At 36.1% G+C, this 16,270-nt stretch overlaps 1 protein-coding gene across 3 annotated transcripts in view; it reads right to left on the bottom strand.

The window, feature by feature from the left end:
- Positions 1-16,270, bottom strand: part of BTBD10 (BTB domain containing 10) — a 91,244-nt gene that overhangs the window by 55,426 nt on the left and 19,548 nt on the right. The window contains exon 2 of one of the 3 annotated variants that reach the window (XM_043972700.1): positions 2,606-2,763. The exons of 1 other annotated variant lie outside the window; for it this stretch is intronic. In XM_043972700.1, the coding sequence (XP_043828635.1) occupies positions 2,606-2,706 (101 nt within the window). In that variant the 5' untranslated portion in view covers positions 2,707-2,763. Of the gene's footprint in view, positions 1-2,605; positions 2,764-16,270 lie in introns of those variants that run through there. One more of the 3 variants, XM_043972701.1, reaches the window with a different exon arrangement.

Raw genomic sequence — 16,270 nt, 5'->3', positions numbered from 1 at the left:
AAAAACTTGAAACCTCATATTGCTCTGTATGTATTGATTACTAAGCTTCTTAATAAACTCCGTAATTTTCAACCTCAGGCCATTTTAAGTTCATTGAAAAAAATATATACCAACACAAAACTATTTGCCATGGATTTAAAGGTACTTCTTTACAAGAGTACAACAAAAGAAACACATCTTCTCCAGTTCTAGCATTTCTTAAGAAAAACAGCCTCAAATGAACACTAAAATAAAGATATGACAGCAATCATATTTTACAGTGAAACCCTCTCAGACCTGGAAAGTGGCCCATTTCCTTGAAATTAGTTATCACAGGTTCAGAAAGGGATCCTCAAATAATTTTTAAGCTTTTATTTAAAGATTTTTAGCTCAAAAATCCAAAAAAGCTATTTATCACAATTTATTATTTCAGAATATTATTTATTTTTAGGAAATCACACCAAATCTCAATTTTTAATTTTCATTATTTAGTATCTATTTCCATTATTTTAGTATCTATTTCAATACTAATATTCAGTATCCTATTAGAAAAAGAAATGGAACAAGTTAATGTTTTCCTTTACTTTGTACATATTTTTAATCAACCTCGAATGCCTGCTTTAATAAAACACTATCAAAATTTACACATTTTTAATTATATTTTTCCAGAGTTAAGCAAATCAGAAAACTAAACAAAGGCTGAAGTTTAGACCTGTGATTTCACTGGTATAGGGAATTCCCAGGTAAAGAAACTCCTACCAATATAGGTAAGTACCTTCTCCACCTATTAGCTTAAAGAGTTGTGTAGGAAGGGGCAGCTAGATGGCGTAGTGGATAAAGCACCAGCCCTGGATTCAGGAATACCTGAGTTCAAATCTGGCCTCAGACACTTGACACCTACTAGCTGTGTGACCCTGGGCAAGTCACTTAACCTCCATTGCCAGCAAAAAAACAAAACAAAAACAAAAAAAAGAGTTGTGTAGGAAAGGTGAACTGTCTTGCCCAGAATGACAGCGACTACATATGTGTCTGAAGCAGGACTTAAACTCAGATCTTCCTGGCTTCAAAGTTGGCTCTCTATCTACTATATTACAATACTCCTTTATAATGTAAAAAGCACAGTGTGATTTGTATCATATCCTTTATTATGAATAGCTAATCTCCCCCTGAATAATCAGAACACTATCAGACTTAAGCTGTTTGTGATTTATTCTTTAATGCCAATCTCCCCCAGAGGGTGATGATGATGATGAACGTTTATACAGCACTTACAATATGCCAGACAAGAGCAGGTAGGGGGTGAACAGATAAAGAAATTCAAGAAATTAAACGACTTACACACAGGCCAAAAAAAAAGTATTAAATGGCAGAGAAGGGACTTCTGTCTCTAAACTGAGTGTTCTTTCCACCACATCACTTTGTGTCTCAACTAAAAATTTCTGATTAAGGAAAACCAAAATATATTTCAGCTAAAATGAAAGTACATGTGAGACATGGGGCCCACAAAAAGCTAAAGCTCATACTTTCAAACTGTACTTCTTAGAAGGGGCACAGTGCCCAGCTCTAGGCAAGCAGCAGCTGCTCTCTGGCCTCTAACCCAACTACCTAGAAGTATCTGTTCCCTTCAGGTGCTACCTTTAAAGAACAGATAAACTACTGCTGGTGGAAAGGCACCTTTCATGTAATGCAGATATGTCTCTTGCAAATTTTAACATAAGCTCTAGTTGTTCTCACATCCTTACCACAGTGACTATAATATTACAAGTGCTTAATATTCACTTGCTGACTGATCATTAAGGTAGCCTATGCTGAAATCCGTATTTTCTACTGAAACACACATACAAGATGTGGAGAGAAACAAAACCAAACCACAATTTTCAGATGGCATTTTAAATAGAATTCCATATTTAATTTAACAACAAATCTGGAACTCAACAATTAACTCTTTTAGCTATTAGGATCAAAAATGTGATGTCACATAAACCAATGCAGGCAAATACAAATCCAGACCCATAAACCATCACTTAAAGATTTTCTATTACTAATCTCTAAATACTTCAAAGCTTACAAAGTGCTTTCTCACAACTACTCAGAACTGTATACTTAGGTCAAACACTGTTATCTCCATTTTACTGATAAAGAACTGAGGATTTCCAGAAGTTAAGTGTGGTGCCCAATGTAGGAGCACCAACTTTCTTTATACACTGGCAGCTATATCTTAGCACCTGTGTTAATTAGCGCAAGCACAACATTTAAACCTATGAGATGGGTGGTTAGAGGTCCAGTTCTAGGGAACAAGAAACTGAGTTGTAGGGCTCCAACCTCCTAGCTATATAATAGTTAAGGAAACAGAAGCCCTAAGAAACAACCAACTATTGATATTCAGGCCAGTGCTCTCTCCATACTTTTCAATCATTTAGTCAATTAAGTAATTTCTAACATTACCTGGAGTTGTAAATAAAAATCCTTACAGAAATACTGAAATTATCTACATTGAAAATACATAATGTTGCCTTATATTTCTAACTTTCTATTCCTCTAAGAAGGTTGTACAAACCAAAGGCAGTAGTCTTCATAATCAGTTTTATCATAGCTTTGATATGTGAAGTATATATTTTCCACCTACCTTGAGTGTTTATAAAGTTTACGAGGTCTATTATGCAATTTCCGATCCCAATTCTCTGGATCACTGGAGTTACTGTCATAAGGATGAAGGCGTCCTGCCATCCCACTTCAAGCTTCCTCACACTACAGCTCTGAAAGCACACATGTAGCACCCACAACCTACGTAAGAGAGCAGTGTGCACCTTTAAGTCTAATTCCATAAAGAGGAAAACAAACAGAATTTTAAAATCTCTTTTCAGCAATTTCTTTTCAGGAGGTATGTTTTTAAAAGGCCAACAGTCATGGTTACAAAAGACAATACACACACTAATAAAGTATAACAAAATATGCATCATATCACTTTGGGAGGATTTTTCACTAAGCTCCCAACTCGAGGTTTTTCTTTACTATTCATATTTAATGTGGAACCATTTTAGTAAAGCACGCTCACATTTTTAATGAACTTAGTAGAACCTAATTATTTCTACACCTTTAAATAGTAGTATTATCAACACAGTAAAAACTTTTTTTGGAAGATGAGATTTCCTATAAATAAATGTCATCTAACATGAAAATAGACAACCTGATTTGGAAGGGAAAAAATATTGCAATGTGTATGAAGCATCTTTATGAGAAACCATTTACAACTTCAACTGTTTATTTGGGGGGAAGGAGGACACCTAAAAATACACGTGGAGAAAACAAGTTACCTAGGTTTCTAATTATTGGGATATTTATAAAGGTACATTTTGTTTTAGTCTGGACCTATGATTTCATTCATATAGGGAAATCCTAATGAAGAAATTTACTCTAGCAAGAAAAATCATTAATTCTGCCACTTTATGCGCTTATGAACATTGCCTGGGGCATTGTACTGGGACATTACTCAGTATGTGTCACATGTGGGACTTGAATCCAGCTCTTAATACAGGATGGATAAGTTCTGCAACCACTGTCTGCTTTCAACATTGTATAGGGAAGTAAAAATCAACATAACAGGAAAAAAATTCACTAACAAACCACTTGTAAAATTCCCAAACTGGGGGGCAGCTAGGTGGTGTAGTGCATAAAGAACCAACCCTGGATTTGGGAGGACCTGAGTTCAAATCCAACCTCGGACACTTGACACTTACTAGCTGTGTGACTCTGGACAAGTCACTAACTCCAATTATCTCGCCGCCCCCCCCCCAAAAAAGAATCCTTGATATAGACCAACCCCTTCAAGTTATAGATGAGGAAGGTGAAACCCAAAGAAGTGATTAAATATCACAAGCTTAAATGGTGACAAGATCAAGAGGAAAAGGAAGGATTAGGTAGAGAAATTCCTTTAAGTAAGGGATTTAGTTATCTTTTAATTCCCAGCACCTTGCATCCAGAATTCTATGCTAAACAGCAGTTGAACAGAATACCAACTCCCAGTTAGGGCACTGCCCTCATTCATTCCAGTTTTGCAATGATACAAAGGCCAAGAATAAATAAAGTACAACAAACACACTAACATGTGTCAAATAACACATCTAATACAACCATGGGATCACAGATTTAAATTGAGAAGAGGACTCTGAGGTCACTTAATTAAATGTCTTCATTTTATAAAAGAGGAAATAAGGCCCAAACAGGCTGGCTTGATGAGGTACAGTAAGCCTTATTCTTTACGAAAAGACTTCCATTTAGCATGCCAAAGGATTGTTTTTCTATGGGGAAATATCTTCAAATTTATAGTAGAAGTCAAAGGGCCCATTATACATTCTCTATACAGAAATTATCTTTCCCTCAAATTGTCCTTAAAAGTTATTCCACAAGCAAGGGCCACCTATACTTATATGTCTATTTTTGTTGTTTTCCATTTACACAGGGCCTTCTGTACCAAAAAGCCTAGAGTACAACATAGAGAATTTGAAAGAAGGAACATTTAAATGTCATAGGTATAAAAATAAAATCAGCAAAGGAATAAAAATAGATGAACAGGAAAGAAATGAGTAGAAGGAATAACAAATGTTATCTCTGATAACTTAATTATAATTCAAACTTAAGTCCCTGTCACACAGATAATTCAACAAATGTTCCAAGGATGAAAAATCCTATTTCTACTGAAAAAACCTTCTAAATGGTCACACATGCTGAATAACAATATAAAAACCATATGAAAAGGGAAAGGTTTTAGGTTACAATTGCTCCAGTCTAAATTTTAAAAAAGGGTCCACATACAACTTCCAAGGCTGCAAATAAATTCTTTCAACTCATTAGAGTCATTAAGCTTGTAGGTCATAAAATCATTATGTGGGGCAGCTAGGTGGCACAGTGGACAGAGCACCAGCCCTAGAGTCAGGAGGACCTGAGTTCAAATCTGGCATCAGACACTTAGCATTTATTAGCTGTGTGAAAAAAAGTAACATTATAAAATCATTATGTAAGGTACTTGGCACTAAAAGTTCACTATCTAGTCTCTATGATAAACCCAAGAAAATAAATTAGAAAGAATTGACAAGAACTGTTGTTCCAACTGGAAAGCAGTTCAGAAGAAATTGATGTTTATCAGTAAGTTATACTACATACCAAAGTAACCTCAAAATGGATACAAAACCATTCATCATGAAAGGTCATGTCATAAAAAAAAAAAATTAGAGCAAGATCAAGTACCTTTCATAGCCATGATTAGGTGGAGAGTTATTAACCAAAGGAAAGACAACTTGTACAAAATGTAAAATAAATTTATTTCATTTACAGAAAACTCTGAAGTGTTTACATGAACAAAATTAATGCAGTTACCATAAAAAGGAGAGCTGTCGCTTGGGGGAAAACATCTTTGCATCAAATATCTCTGGCAAGAGTCTAATATAATATCTAAGATACATAGAGAATTAACAGAAATAGAAACATAAGCCATTCTCCAACCAATGAATGGTCAAAAGACAAAGTTTTCATGAGAATCTCAAGCTATTAACAACCATATGTGAAATGGTTGATCTATAAAAACATGGAAAGACTTGGACTTATGAAGGAAGATACTATCCACCTTCAGAGAAGCAGATGACAGGTGGAAACAAGTATAGTATGGCGTTATATGTATGTGTATGAAAGTACATGTATATATACATGTGTGTGTTTGTAGATATCTATGTTTATGCATATATAGCCATGCTTAATTGTAGACTTCTTGGGGGAGGGGAGATAAAGAAAAAAGTACACAGCAAAAGATTAGTGGAATACACAAGACACAGTAATAAATTACTATAGTAATCTGTTTGATAAACTCACTGTTTGACTAAAACTGCCAGAAAAAACTGGGAAACAGTATGGCACAAACTAGGCATAGACCCAACATCTTACACCATATACCAAAATAAGGTCAAAATGGGTACATGATTTAGACATAAAGGGCAAATTAGGAGAGGAAGGAATGATTTACCTGTCAGATCTATGGAGAGGGTAAGGATTTATGACTAAACAAGAAATAGAAAACATGAAATGCAAAATGAATAATTTTGATTGCATTGAACTAAAAAGGTTTTGAACAAACAAAACCAATGCAACCAAGAAAGCTGGGAAACAATTTTCATAATCAGTTGTTTCATATGAAGGTCTCATTTCTCTAATATGTAGAGAACTGAATTGTATTTATAAGAATACAAGTCATTCCCCAACTGAGAAATGGTCAAAAGATATGAACAGGCAGTTTTCAGATGAAGAAATTAAAGCTATCTATAGTCATATAAAAAAAAGTCCTAAATCACTATTTATTAGAGAAATGCAAATTAAAACAACTCTGAGGTACCACCTCTCACACCTATCAGATTGGCTAATATGACAAAAAAGAACAATGAAAATGTTGGAGGAGATGTAGAAAATTGGAATACATGTTTTGTTGGTGGACTTGAGAACTGATCCAACCATTCTAGAAAACAATTTGGAACTATGCCCAAAGGGCTATAAATCTGTGCATACCCTTTAATCCAGCAGTACCACTACTAGATCTCTATTTCGAAGAGATTAAAAGGGGGAAAAGGACCCACATGTAAAAAATATTCATAGCACCTCTTTTCCTGATGGCAAAGAATTGGAAATTGAGGGAATGCCCATCAATTGGGAACAAGCTGTGGGAAATGAATAGAATAGAATACTACTGTGCTATAAGAAATAATAAACAGGCAGATTTCATAAAAACCTGGAAAGATTGATGCTGACTGAAGTGAGTAGAACCAGGAGTACATTATACAGAGTAACAGCAACATTGTTTGATGATCAACTAGGATAGACTGAGCTCTTCTCAGCAATACAATGATCTAAGACAATTCCAAAACACTTATGATGGAAAATACTTTGCACATCCAGAAAAAGAACTATGGAGTCTCAATACAGACTGAGGTCATACTATTTTCACTTTTTTGTTGTTTTTTGTTTTTTCTTTCTCATGGTTTTTCCCTTTTGTTCTGATTTTTCTTTTTAGCTAAAAAAGAAGAAGAGATTTAAGTAGATTTTAAAGTTAAAATACCAGTTTTGGTACATTTTGACCTGAATATATGTATGTATGTATGTATATGAATATATGTGTGTATGTGTATGAATATATATGTATACATATATATACACACACCATATGTGTAGCTCAACATGTGAATGATGATGCTTACTTAATATTTATAAATCAGTTAAGATAACATGGTATCAAATTCATGATACTGCAGCATCACTGAAATTCAATTCAAGTATATGTAAAGTACCTACTATTTATGAGGTATGGTGATGTGTGCTGGGGTTACAAAGATGAAAAAATAACCTGCTACTTGACTACAAGGAGATTATCAATCTAAAAGAGGGTTGAGGAAATATAAGATATACAAACAAGTATAATACAACTTGGGCTACGATAAAGACAAAGGAGAGGTTTGGGAAAATGCCAAAGAGAATGGAGAGCTCACTTCTAGGTTGTGGATAGGAAATGGTATTATTAAAAAAGTTTTCCTGGAAAAACTGACACTTCAGTCAGGCCTTTGGGGGAGATCCAAGTTTCGACAGGCAGAAAGGTGGAGAAATATGGTTGAAGCAGCCTGAGGACCTACGTGAATATTGAGGAAGGAATGGGTATGGCTGGGTCAGAGAAGTTTATCCTACTACCAATGAATAGGCAATGACAGTTTCTGACTATCAAGAAAAACAAAATTTCTATGTGTTAGGGAAATCATGTTGGTGGCTTTGTGATTGATGGATTAGAGTGGGAAGAGACTGGATGGAGAATAAGAGTTAGGAGGCTTACAATAATAATGACACATCTGACATATTTATAGAGCTTTAAAGTTTTGCAAAGCACTTTAAATACATTTTCTCATTTCATCCTCACAACCTTTTTTGCAAATGAAAAAACTGAGAATCTGAGAGGTATGGGGAACTGCCCAAGGGTCACATTGAGGAGGAGTAAAGGAGCACTAGCACTGACTAAGGAGCAAAGTTAGCCTGTGAACCTTGACCACAAGGTAATACCCTTGCTATTATACCACATGCCTCAATATTATAAGCAAGAAGTGATGAGGGACAAGAAGACAAACATGCTAAATCAATGTCCCAGAATTCTGATTTTCTATAGTTTAGTAACTATTTTTGCCAAAAATAAAAGGTGATCTAACAAGTTCTTGTATATAAATTACATGTGGAGATTAAGTCTAGTTACATATTTTTCCAAATGATTTCCCCAAATTCCAAGAATAGGGCAACCAGTGTAGGTTTGTTGTTGTGAAAAATGTCCTCGTCCCTTTCCCAAGCACTGAGGCCACCCAAGATCCTGAGCCCCACAATTGGGCCCCAACAGTGGATATAACAGGTAAACTGCCCATGGGCCTTATGGAGCCACAGCCCAATATCCAGTGCAAAGGACTAGGCCTTCAATTAAATTCAATAGACAACAACATACAAGACACATTCTTCTTTCTCAAGAGCTTCAGGCAAAAAACAATGACAAAATGATTTCCTTTTCTACAATAGCTATTATAATAAATATAAACATAGAAATTATTTTTAGTAGATACTTATGAGCTTGTGACTCTGGGCAAGTCATTCAGCTTTCCTTAGCTTCAGGTTTTTTAATCTGTAAAATTAGGATAATAATAGCACCTACCACACTGGGTGGTATTGGGGTTCTAATGAGATAACAAATTTAACCACTTTGCAATAAAAAGAATTATATAAATGTTTATTATTATTACTATTATTATTATTATTATAACAGACTACACAGTATGGAAACACAGGACTTTTGAAAGCTCAAGGACCTACATTCTACTCCCAACTCTGCCATTTATTTACTACATGATTTTGGAAATGTCACTTTATGCATCTGAGTCTTTTGCTACTTTCTACAGACATAACTGCAATTGTTTCCAGAAGACCACAGGTCATTATTAAAGGATTAACTACTTATCAGACCACATGGGCATCTAATAAATAAAAGATAAAAAGACCAAAATGTGTCATTTCTCACAAGTGTCATTTGTATCTGTCTCTTAGATAACCAAGCCTATTAAAAATTATGGTTTTAAAATGAACATGCAAAGACATTAATGCACTGAAGGTGGAGTTGTGAACTGGTCCAGCCATTCTGCAAAGCAATTTGGAACTATGCCCCAATTTATTAAGTCAGTTATGCCCTTTGACTCAGCAATATCACTACTAGACTTATGCCTACAAAAAGATGAAAGAGGTAAAGTACTGTAAGGGCCAAATTTTAATTGGGCAGCTCACTGTAATATTGGGATCAGAAAATAATGAGACACATCTAGGTCCAAAGTCTCCTCTCTTCCAAACTGCCTTTTTAGTTATTATTAGACTAATAAGAAAGGAGATTAACAGCCTCTTTACTATAAACAAACCAGGTTTTATTAAAAGGAACAAAATTTACAAAACAGGTGAAGTTAATAAAGCCAGGGACAACAAGGAAGGGAATAGGGGAAGAGAAAACGAGTAAGTTCCCTGGCTCTAGCAAAGACTGACTCAAATCCCAAACTTGCTTGCTGCTCAGCTAGCTCAAAGAGCTGGCCTTGCTTCCACTCACCACCACCCGGGTTCCATAGTTTTTCAATGAGAGTCAGCTGTGCAGTTTCTCTCTGGGTTCACTATAAAGCTCCCTCTCACAGCTCCTCTCCAGTCCCCCCTTTTTGCCTCTCCCACAGGAAGGGGAGGTCCTTAGCCATGCTGAGGGTCCAACTGGTTCAACATACCCTCTGGGCTGTCCCCATTATAATTGTGGTCGTAGGGGAACTGCTAGAGGAGACTTAGATACTTAGTTGTTCTTCTCTATAATCTCTTCAAGTACACAGCCATCTTCTCTTAGGCTTTTTCAAGATTACATCTTTTCAGTCTGATCATAATGAAGCAAAGATGGGGTGATGAAAACCCCAAATCACAATTAATTTCTTACAGTACTCATATGCACAAAACTATTATGGTAACAAAAAAATAGAAAATAAAGGGCCATAAATTGAGGAAAATCTGAAAAAAATTGGTTATACGAATATAATAATTTATTGGGTTGTAAGAAATGAATAAAAAGACAGATACTGAGAAACCTGGGAAGACATATGAACTGATACAGAATAGACTAAGAAATGCAGAACCAGGAGAACAATTTATATAAAAGCAACACTGATGAAGACAAACTTTGAAAGATCTAAGAACTCTTCATCAACACAATGATCATTCATGATGCCATAAGCCATGATGAAGTACACCACTCACATACTGACAAAGAGGTGGGTGATGTTTAAAATCTAAATTGTGTGATCGCCTTAAATTAGGAGCTTCAACACCAGTCTTTGGACATTAAACATTTATTAAAGCATACAGGTATTCACATGGAGTTCAGAAAGTTCAGAAAAGGCCTATCTAGCCTAGAGTTCCAGCCTGGTCAGGTTCTTCCTCAAGTCCTCTGCCACAAGCCTGCTTCAATCACCAACTCTCTAGCAAACTGATTGTGGAAGCTTTTTATAGGTCTGGAACAGAGGTGGTCCTTCACACTGCTTCAAGCTGATTGGTTGACATCCTCCAAATCCATTGGTTCACTGAACTTGAAGGTGTTCTCAAGTTAAGTTCAAAGTCTAGCTTCTGAGAACAATACCTTCTTTGAAGTAGACTAATCAGCAGTTAATCACTCTCACTTGATTGAATCAGTCTAGATTAATCTCTAGGTGGGTCTTTGAGTATCTGCTAAATCCCATTTTATCACATTCCCCTCTTTGTTTCTTCTAGGACCAGGTGTTCCTTGATGATGCAGTAACAAAAATAAGTCTTTGGAAGTCTTCTCAGATGATTCTTGGGATGTCCTCTGGGTGTAGTTGTGGAATGGAAGTCTTTTCAGGTGTTTCAAATGTGTAGATGGTGGTAATCAGCTAGGAAAAGTTTCCTACAAAATTGAGCTTAACATAACTTTAAAATAGCTTTGTCAATAATCAAATCAAACAATCAAAGTTCTTAAAAACATGAATTGAGAAGACAAGAATTTTTTTTAAATCTTCATTTCATCACTTTTTGCATCATCTGCCTAATTATCCTCATGCCATTATGAGAAATTATAGAATCTAATATAATTGGTAGCAGATATCAAGGCCAAATCCAACACTGTATTTATCATGACATTTGAGATAATTATGGAGATTACCATAAAAGAATAAAGAATTGATAGGAGGGGGCAGCTAGGTGGCTCAGTGGATAGAGCACCGCCCTGGATTCAGGAGGACCTGAGCTCAAATCCAGCCTTAGACACTTAACACTTACTAGCTGTGTGACCCTGGGCAAGTCACTTAACCCCAATTGCCTCACTTGGGGGAAAAAAAAAAAAAGAATTGATGGGATATGAGCATTCCCATACTTGAGCAATACATACAGCCCATGCAGTATTCTAGGCTTAAAATAGGTGGATGGGATTTATGTCCATGCCACCCAACATACTGGAGAAAACTGAGTCAGGCTTAATCAGATGCATAGGATTGATACGTCCATAGCATCAGGCATATTGGAAGGGGAATAGAAGCCAGGTATAGAATGAGATGGGTGGGATGAAAACTTCCAGCCATCTACATTGTCTCATCTGAGAGACCTCCAGGAACCTGTAGGTCCCTAGGTACAATATTGTGGGGAAATGGAGCCAAAAGAAGCCAACTTCAGCCCTTGCCAATAGCCATTCTTTCGGTCTTTCCCAAGTCAATGCAGTACCTGGACTTCATAAGTGTCTCCCCTTCTGTGAGAGTTCAATGCCTGCTCTTGTATGTATTCCTCTCATGGGTAAAGGCAATTAATGTCTTAAATGGTAAATTCCCATAATCCAAGTCTCATATGGATTTAAAAATTGAGGATAATAATGATCGCCAAAAATTTGAATTTGCTTTGACTCAGAATATGTTACAATGTACAATGATTCCAAATAATATTTTTTGTAAAAATAGTATTTCTAGAATTAATTTACACTTGTTATGGTAATCAATTTACCAATGAAATACTTTATATAATTTGATCAAATAATCAGTTGGAAAAACAAAACACAATCTTAAAGGAGTGAAATCTCTATGGAAACAAACATACTATTAATTACAAAATGTAGATACAATGGCATAAAAAGGAAACCTTTATGTGACATCTGAACTGACATTATTTCTCTGAGTGAATTTAGAGCATTTTTTATTTCTATATCTAAAATCTCCACATCTCATATTAACATCTTGCTGTCTACTTCTGCATTCAGCAAAATATGTCCCAGTTTATGGCAATAGAAGCAGATTCTTGAAATATGATGATGATAAGGTTTCTCTTGTTTTTCTTCAACCCCTTTATTTTCTCTTTCATAATACCAATGCTTTATAAAGTTATTAATTAAAGGTGAAAGCAGGGGGGCAGCTAGGTAGCACAGTGCCTAAAGCACCAGCCCTGGATTCAGGAGGACCTGAGTTCAAATCCGGCCTCAGAGACACTTGACACTTACTAGCTGTGTGACCCTGGGCAAGTCACTTAACCCTCATTGCCTTGCAAAAAACTAAAATGAAAACAAACCAAAAACAAAACAAAACAAAACAAAAAAAATAAGGTGAAAGCAGGTAAAGATAAACCAAAATGGAAAATCCACAAAAATGAAGCATTAACATGATCTTATCCTCTGTCTGATTAACCAGAGAAAAACAGGTACTTAGGAGATACTTGAGTACTTAGTGGGTAGAAGAAACCCAATTGAAAATTTAAAGGGACAAGCACTTAAAATCAATGAAAATAGGAGAAACTTACAAACATAAAATTTCTTACCCAATGTGAAGATCAGAAGGTTGAAGGGTTCAGCAATCCCTTCATGGTCACCAAACTGTGATGTTTAAAATCTAAATTGTGTTATAGCTTTAAATTAGAAGCTTCAACACCAGTCTTTGGACATTAAATATTTATTAAAGCATACAAATATTCACATGGAGCTCAGAAAGTTAAGAAAAGGCCTACCTAGCCTAGAGTTCCAGCCTAGTCAGGTTCTTCCTCAAGTCCTCCACCATGAGCCCGCTTCAATCACCAACTCTCTAGCAAACTGAGTGTGGAAGCTTTTTATAGGTCTGGAACAGAGCTGGTCCTTACACACTGCTTCAAGCTGACTGGTTGGCATCCTCCAAATCCATTGGTTCACTGAACTTGAAGGTGTTCTCAAGTTAAATTCAAAGTCTAGCTTCTGAGAACAATACCTTCTTAAGGGCTAGCCAGGTGTGATCACCTAGTTAATCACCTAGTTAGATCTAGTTAACTTTGAAGTAGGCTAATCAGCAGTCAATTACTCTCACTTGATTCAATCAGTTTAGATTAATCTCCAGGTGGGTCTTTGAGTATCTGCTAAATCCCATTATTTTATCACAGGTGATAGATTCAGGGTACGAAATGAGACATTTATTGCACATAGCCAATGTAAGAATTTGCTTGACCATGTGTAGTTGTTACAAGGTTGTTGGGTTTTTAAAAAATTTCCTCAAATTGGGGGGATGAGGAGTAGAAGCAAGAAGGAAAGAACAGATTTTTGTTAACTGAAAATTAATTTTATCTTAAAATTTTAAAATGAGTATGCACATACACAAATACAAGAATAAAAAGGCTGAGAGTTGTGTTAAGCTCAATTTTGTAGGACACTTTTCCTAGCTGATTACCACCATCTACACATTTGAAACACCTGAAAAGACTTCCATAACTTTAGTGCTAGAGTTTTATAACAGTTATTTCAAATGCTTAGAAGCTTTTTTTCCCTTTATATCCTTTCCTGGCAATATACCAGAAAGTAAAAGTTGCAATAAGTCTGAAATTTTACCATATTTTTTTTAATTAATCTATTCTTCATAAGTAAGAAATGGCTATAGCTTTCACCTTTACAAAATTTGTAAAGAAATTAATTTTAAAGATACTTCAAAAAACAAATATGATATTCAAAATTATTGCCACATTTGAAGCAGATATTGATGAAGGTAGACTCTATGAAATTCAATAGGTAATTTAGAAATTTAGGAAATGTTAGCCATTTGGAATTATAGAACTAAACTCTAAAAAAGGCTACATTGAAAGATCTCTTGTGCCTCAAGGATGACAAAATAATCAGAGGTTAGAGTTTGTGGGCTCACTGAAGGGAAGCAATAAGAAAAAAGTTTCCCTCCACACTGTGGTACCCTCATTTCAAATATGCTTATGATGCCCCCTTTATTTTAATAAGGAAACTGAGGCCCACAGAAGTTAAAAGACATATTAGGACTACTCTTTAAACTAATATTTGTATAGGGTTCTCTAAAAGTTTTAGTGGTTTTTTATGCTATTAAAGCTTAATACTTCTGAGACTTTGAAGACACTATTATTTCATTTAAACAGAAAGAACAAGAAAAAGTATCACATGATAAGAGAGCTGGCCTTGGATTCAAGACCTGGGTTCAACACCCCTCCTTACTTCTCAGCACCCCACTCCCATGCAACTTTAAAACAATAAGAAGCAGAGGAGGTGCTGATCTGCACTGGGAAGAGTTTCCTCATCTAGGAGTTCCAATATAAACAAAATCATAGAGCCAGACCCCAACTCTACAACTCTACAGAACAAATTTAGCTGATCTCTCTGTCTACACATACACACCTCCCTTTATTTTAAGAACAAATAATACATTTACAAGATTTCAGAGTTTGAAGGACCTGGGAGGCCATTTATTCCAACATATACCCGAATAAGAATCGTTTCTACAATAAAAGTCTCTATACCAAGACATTTAGTAAAGCAAAACCCTATTTACCTCCTGAAGTAGCCCATTCCATTTGTGGGTAACTGCTGGAAAGTTTTTCTTGACATCAAGTCTGAATCTCGTTCTAATTCTACATGATACCCCTCCTACTTTTGCCTTCTGAGGCCAAGTAGAACAAGTCTTGTTTATCACATCCTGCCACATGACAGCTCTTCAGCAACCTGAAAACTAATTATTCCCCCCATCAGAAGGTCTATCAATCCACAAGCATTTATTTTATTCCAACTAAATACTAGACCAGAAATACAAAGGCAAAGATGAAACAGCCCCTGCCCTCACGGAGCTTATTTTATATTGGGGAATGGGGAGAGTACACATGAGTAATTGAAGGTGGAGGGAAGAGGAGAGCTGAGGGAAGCCTAATTAGAAAGAACTCATGCAAGAGGGGGCACTGAACTTAATTTTTTAAAGGAAGTATGGGTGAGAGATGGAGGTGAGCAGGATATGTATGACAGGTACAGGAGAGGGGCTGTGGGATAAAAAAAGACAGCTTCAACCAAACTTTATATGACATAATTTTGAGACCCTTCACCATACTGGGTCTCTTCCTCTGGACATTCTTCAAGCTTAGAAACAAGCTTTTGGGGCCCTGAACCAAACACTATTTCGGATGAAATCTGACCAAGGCAGAGTACAGCAGGAAATGGAGAAGAGGAATAGCCTGAGGAGGTTGGGGAGGTGGAAGGAGAGGAAGGGAAAGGAAGGTTAAGGGAAATTGTCTCACATATAAGACTTGAACCTAATTTTCATCGTAATTGATCAAAAGAGGGAAGACTAGACACACAGAGTTGGGTACAGAAATACATTTCACTCAACAGGAAAATAAAAGAGAGAAGGGGAAAGGGAAAATTAGAGAGAGGATAGATGAAGGGAAGAATTAGCCCTCAGCAAAACAAACTCCAGCTAAGGATACCCAAAAATATTTGTAGCTCTTTCTGAGGTAGCAAAGAATTGGAATCTGAGAAGAGTGCCCATCAACTGGGTAATGGTTAAACAAATTATAAATGTAATTAATGGAATACTCTTTTGCTGTAAGAAAAGATGAAGGAGATGGTTTCAGGGAAAAATGGTATATGAGACAGGTGGACTTGAGTCAATTCAGAATCTGAGGATGGGGTCTGGAAAGTACCCAGCCCCCAGTCCCTGTTATAGTCAGATTATTCTGGTCATGTTTTATTCCATTGCTAATAACAGAAATCATGTATCTTGCTTTACTGAACTTGATGTATCCTGGTAATACCACCCCTTTCTCCCCCTGGCCTACATTCCAAACCCCCAGTCCTTGTTATGGGTTAGTTATACTGTTGCTACAACACCCCTTACCCCCACCCTTGTTCTATGACTAGGCAGGAAAGATGTCTCCTGTTAGGACAGATACACCCAGATCTTACCTCTCCCTTTTTGCATTCCTAAGT

This window comes from Dromiciops gliroides, chromosome 6 (genome assembly GCF_019393635.1).
Source record: "Dromiciops gliroides isolate mDroGli1 chromosome 6, mDroGli1.pri, whole genome shotgun sequence".
Lineage (NCBI taxonomy): Eukaryota > Metazoa > Chordata > Mammalia > Microbiotheria > Microbiotheriidae > Dromiciops > Dromiciops gliroides.
This window is presented reverse-complemented; position numbering and strand designations above follow the sequence as displayed.